The following is a 6,000-nucleotide window of genomic DNA, read 5'->3' on the forward strand; positions in this document are numbered from 1 at the left end:
ACATAAATAATACTGTCTGCTTCTTTAAAGTGGAAAAAGAGCAGTGATGCTTGCAACAATTTCATCCACTGCATTTGCAAAATAATTTTCAAAACATCCCCGTAAGAAAATATTATCCTTCTCATTTCACAGATGGGTAAACTGACACTGGGTGGTTAAGTGATTTTTCCATGGTGAAACAGAGTCAATGAACCAGTTGGAGTTTGTTCTGAAATTTCAACATTTTATTCTTATTTTTCCACAAAGGCTGCTGGGTCATATCACTACTTGTTTAAATGTGAATTAGACAAAAATGAAAGGAAAAAAAAAAGTACTCTTTTAAAAATGAAACTTTGAATTCATACCTAGCTGAACTATGTCCTCATAAATTTCAATTATAACATTAAAATCAAATAAGGGAAGATATCAATGTTAACTGCCCTTAAATATCTCATCCTATTTAGAACTTACATTTGATAATTATTTCTGTCTTTCCTTATTGGCCTATAGAAGAAACTAAAATTTGTTATGGTGTTCTACATTCCAGGGACTCTGCAGACACTAGCACACCTAGACTTTGTCCTTCCAGGTAGGGGATTAGGACAGCTTCCCTCCATCTTCTCCCCACATGGATTCTGACTTCAGTTCCCTGGGACCTTGCAGCCTAAAATCCCTGCAGTCAAATAATTTAGTTTTTCCCAATAAAGAGCAAACTCATATGGAGAATTTACTAATCCTGAATACCCTTACGATATGTAGTTTCCAAAATCAATTCAAAAGCCAGTGTTGTAGGCAGTCAAACTTCTTCTCAAAGCTTTGAACTGCCTTTTATTTCCGGTTTTAACCTGGAGACAGCATCAAGTTAGCTTCTACTTTTCTCTTTTAACTCCTCCTGGCTCAAAGTTGACAGGTTGTCATTTAATTCAATCTCAGAGAGTCTTTCTAAAGACATTACTAATTTTTCCAATTAGAAAAATTAGTAGGTTACAAAGTTAAGGATTCATCCTCAATGTATTCATCAAAAAAGTATTTTGGGGGCCCATGCCTTGCCTTGTATGAATCAACATCTGAAAGATGCAAAGAGGAAGAGAAACTTGCTAAGGAGCTTCTGCAAAATAATCAAAAATTAGGATAGAGTATGATGGCAAGGGAGAAGGCAGTCTAGGTGTAGTACAGTACTCATCTTGTTTACCATCAACAAGAATTTCTAAAATTCATTGATCATATCATTGAGGCTAATTTTATTTTATTTTATTTGGAGGTTCTTAGTCTTTTAATTTAAAAACAATTTTTTTAGTTTTTTAACATCTTTATTGGAGTATAATTGCTTAACAATGGTGTGTTGGTTTCTGCTTTATAACAAAGTGAATCAGCTGTACATATACATATATCCCCATATCTCCTCCTTCTTGTGTCTCCCTCCCACCCTCCCTATCCCACCCCTCTAGGTGGTCACAAAGCACAGAGCTGATCTCCCTGTGCTATGTGGCTGCCTCCCACTAGCTATCTATTTTACATTTGGTAGTGTATATATGTCCATGCCACTCTTTCACTTCTTCCCAGCTTAAACGTCCCCGTCCCCATGTCCTCAAGTCCATTCTCTATGTCTGTGTCTTTATATCTGTCCTGCCGCTAGGTTTTTCAGAACGTTTTTTTATTTTTAATTCCATATATATGTGTTAGCATATGGTATTTGTTTTTCTCTTTCTGACTTACTTCATTCTGTATGACAGACTCTAGGTCCATCCACCTCACTATAACTCAATTTCGTTTCTTTTTATGGCTGAGTAATATTCCATTGTATATATGTGCCATATCTTCTTTATCCATTCATCTGTTGATGGACACTTAGGTTGCTTCCATGTCCTGGCTATCGTAAATAGAGCTGCAATGAACATTGTGGTGCATGTGTCTTTTTGAATGATGGTTTTCTGAGGGTACATGCAGAGTAGTGGGATTGCTGGGTCATATGGTAGTTCTCATTTTAGTTTTTTAAGGAACCTCCATACTGTTCTCCATAGTGGCTGTATCAATTTACATTCCCACCAACAGTACAAGAGGGTTCCTTTTTCTCTACACCCTCTCCAGAATTTACTGTTTCTAGATTTTTTTGATGATGGCCATTCTGACTGGTGTGAGGTGATACCTCACTGTAGTTCTGATTTGCATTTCTCTAATGATTAGTGATGCTGAGCATCCTTTCATGTGTTTGTTGGCAATCTGTATATCTTCTTTGGAGAAATGTCTATTTAGGTCTTCTGCCCATTTTTGGATTGGGTTGCTTGTTTTTTTGATATTGAGCTGCATGAGCTGCTTATAAACTTTGGAGATTAATCCTTTGTCAGTTGCTTCATTTGCAAATATTTTCTCCCATTCTGAGGGTTGTCTTTTCATCTTGTTGATGGTTTCCTTTCCTGTGTAAAAGCTTTTAAGTTTCATTAGGTCTCATTTGTTTATTTTTGTTTTTATTTCCACTTGTCTAGGAGGTGGATCAAAAAGGATCTTGCTGTGATTTATGTTACAGAGTGTTCTTCCTATGTTTTCCTCTAAGAGTTTTCTAGTGTCTGGCCTTACATTTTGGTCTTTAATCCATTTTGAGTTTATTTTTGTGTATGATGTTAGGGAGTCTTCTAATTTCATTGTTTTACATGTAGCTGTCCAGTTTGCCCAGCACCACTTATTGAAGAGGCTGTCTTTTCTCCATTGTATATTCTTGCCTGCTTTATCAAAAATAAGGTGACCATATGTGCGTGGGTTTATCTCTGGGTTTTCTATCCTGTTCCATTGATCTATATTTCTGTTTTTCTGCCAGTACCATACTGTCTTGATTACTGTAACTTTGTAGTATACTCTGAAGTCTGGAAGCCTGATTCCTCCAGTTCCTTTTTTCATTCTCAATATTGCTTTGGCTATTCGGGGTCTTTTGTGTTTCCATACAAACTGTGAAATTTTTTGTTCTTGTTCTGTGAAAAATGCCATTGGTAGCTTGATAGGGATTGCACTGAATCTGTAGGTTGCTTTGGGTAGTATAGTCATTTTCACAATGTTGATTCTTCCAATCCAAGAACATGGTATACCTCTCCATCTGTTTGTATCATCTTTAGTTTCTTTCATCAGTGTCTTATAGTTTTCTGCATACAGGTCTTTTGTCCCCTTAGGTAGGTTTATTCCTAGGTATTTTGTTCTTTTTGTTGCAATTCTAAAAAGATCCTTCTTCTAGCTAAGCTCACCACCATCCCTGGTTTCAGAGGAGTCATTTGTTTTCAAACAAGTTTATGATGAGACTTAAAGGAAACACAACTTCCAATTTGGAACTGTAGAAGCTGGCTATTTTTCCAGGCAACCTATGGCCATCATTTTCCTCCTCCTTTCCTTATATTTATTTCTTTTTATTTTTTGCATAAATATCAATCCCCCTTACTTGTTTCTAAGCTAATTAAGGGTCAGGTAACTAGGGTATCTTACTTACCTTAGAATCATCTACATAGCTTAACATTCTGTACTGTGATTAGAGCACTAGGCACTTACTGTACAAAATGAAAGCATCCCTTGGAGCAATTGCCAGCATTTGTAGGGGAATATGTGACAATAGGATGATTACAGTAACTCAAGTCTGCTGCATTTGTTCATGGTCAAAATGGAGGAGCAGAAGGAGAGACTAATTCCTCAATGAGAAAAAAAATATGGAAAAATTAAATAATATAAACCTTATCAGTATCATGTCTTAAAACATTTTTTGTAAAGTTCTGCTTAAAAATCTTAAGAGCTGTACATAAGATATAACAGATGGTGATCTAGAACAGACATATCGAATACCATTGTCAGCTCCCAAAATGGGACACAAAAAGACAGACTGTGATAAATTTATGCTCCATAAGGGGAAAAAAACATAGAAAACACTAACTTGTTTTGAATATTAAGTATAATAATATATACTATATACCAAATATAATACTGAAGCCCTCTTAGGTAGTTAGACCTCTGAGATGGAAAATATTTTATCTTCCATTCCTGCTCCAATTTCCCTTGCATCAACATCCATTTTAATAGTGCCCTTCTGTGTTATCTCCTCCCTCAACCATCACTAAGCCAGCAGTAATATATGAAAAATACAGCAAATCTTCACTGAGTATTCACAATATGCTAGGCACTATTCGAAGTGCATTTCCATTATCAATGATTTAATCTTCATGCCAGCCTTGTCATCATCTCAATCTTGAAGACAGGGAACTGATAAACATTCAACGATGTGCCCAGAGTCACATGGCTAGAAAGTGTAGCAGCCAGGTACTCAACTTTTGCCCTCAATCTTCAAACCTCACATGTGTAACCATAGAGTCACTTTGAAAATAAAGTGAGCTTAATTCTGACTCAGTGGCTGTTATAAAAGAAACATATAGTTTGGAGTCCAACATTTCTAAGATGCATTTAGACCATTTATATCTATTTTTAAATAAGCGAAGGAATATTTGAAATTCAAGTAAAAACAGTGATATGCTAGAGCCAACTGACACCAGCTCAACTGGTGAGAGAGTCAACTGACTGCAGGTCTTCTCCCTTTATGCTCAGTGATGACATAACTTGGTAGCTTGAAACTGATCACACTCGGAGTATTTTCACCATGGTAACTGGCTTACAACACAAGTCAATGTTTTCCTACAGACCCAGTGGTTAAACGTTTACAGAACACCAATGAAAAAGCCACTCTCAATGCTTTTTGAGGGGGCTGTTACATACATGTTTAGTATAAAGTTGTTTTGTTGTTGTTGTTATTGTTTTTTCTGAAAAAACAATAAACTCTCTCCAATGCAGTATACTTCTGCTTTTGAAGTTCTTTTTCTTCTTATTGTCTCTTCTTTAATTGTTTTCTTTCCTTTTTCCTCATATCACTTTCCAACAGTCTTTTTCCCCTCCCCCCCCCCACCATTCTCCCAATAAAATAAGCTCCCTTTTTCTCTGCTCCTGGACAGTAATCTTGAACTGCTAGGTTTTTTTAAATTTTTTAAAAAATTTTTATCTTATATTGGAGTATAGTTGATTTACAATGTTGTGTTAATTTCAGGCGTACAGCGAAGTGATTTAGTTATACATATACATACATCTATTCTTTTTCAGATTCTTTTCCCATACAGGTTATTACAGAGAACTGAGTAGAGTTCCCTGCACTATGTTGTTAAGTCTCTGTTGATTATCTATTTTATATATAGTAGTGTGTATATGTTAATCCCAACCTCCTAATTTATCCCTCCCCCCATTGAACTGCTAGTTTTTCTTAGGCTGCTGAGTTTATTCCTCTCTAACTAGCATCATTGGTTGAAAACCATTTAGGTCACTTTCAGTAATTATATGTAAATAATTTGTTAATTTACTGCTGTGAAAGACACTTTAATGAAGAATGATTGGTCAATATTTTGAAAGGATAGCTCTCCTGACCCTGCCTTTAAATAGTTGCCATTATTTCTTCAATGTTTCCACCTGTCATACACTTAGGAAAAGATTGGTTCAAACTTGCCTTGTCTAGATTAGCAATTACCAAGTTCAAAATCAAGTGAACTGAAATTTGACTCCTGTTGACCTCAGTTAGTTAAGAGTTGTCTTTCCCTCACATGTTTCTTACATGCCTTCCTGTCTGACCACCAAGAACCTAGCACACTGTCACAAAGAATACAAAGAGACAAATTCTAAGATTATGACCACCTCAACCTTGGTGGCAGGCCGTGATGTGCCATTAGCATAGAGAAGCAATAAGCATAACAGTGAAGAGAGATATTTGAAGCCAGCAGTATTGTTGAAAGAGAGCAGGCAGGTGAAGATGCATGCTTGAACACTGATCCCAAAGCATGGCCCTGCTGCCATAAATGGTTTTATTCAAGCCTTGCTATCTCCTGAACAGATGATGAGTGAAAGCAACGGCTTTCTCCATCTCTTTTCCTGTGCTAAAGATTAAATGTGGGCCACAACAGTGGATCAGTGCACACTGTGCATGAGTGCTTACTTACTAAGAGCAATAATCACCTGAGA

General features: G+C 36.4%; 1 protein-coding gene across 1 annotated transcript in view; it reads right to left on the reverse strand.

Annotated features, from left to right (window-relative positions):
- CADM2 (cell adhesion molecule 2) overlaps positions 1-4,021 on the reverse strand; it is a 244,690-nt gene extending 240,669 nt beyond the window's left edge. The window contains exon 1 of the mRNA XM_065876194.1: positions 3,984-4,021. Coding sequence (XP_065732266.1) covers positions 3,984-4,021 — 38 coding nt within the window. The remainder of the gene's footprint in view (positions 1-3,983) is intronic.
- Positions 4,022-6,000: the final 1,979 nt, after the last annotated feature.

The sequence above is a fragment of the Phocoena phocoena genome, chromosome 4, assembly GCF_963924675.1.
Source record: "Phocoena phocoena chromosome 4, mPhoPho1.1, whole genome shotgun sequence".
Taxonomy (NCBI): Eukaryota; Metazoa; Chordata; class Mammalia; order Artiodactyla; family Phocoenidae; genus Phocoena; species Phocoena phocoena.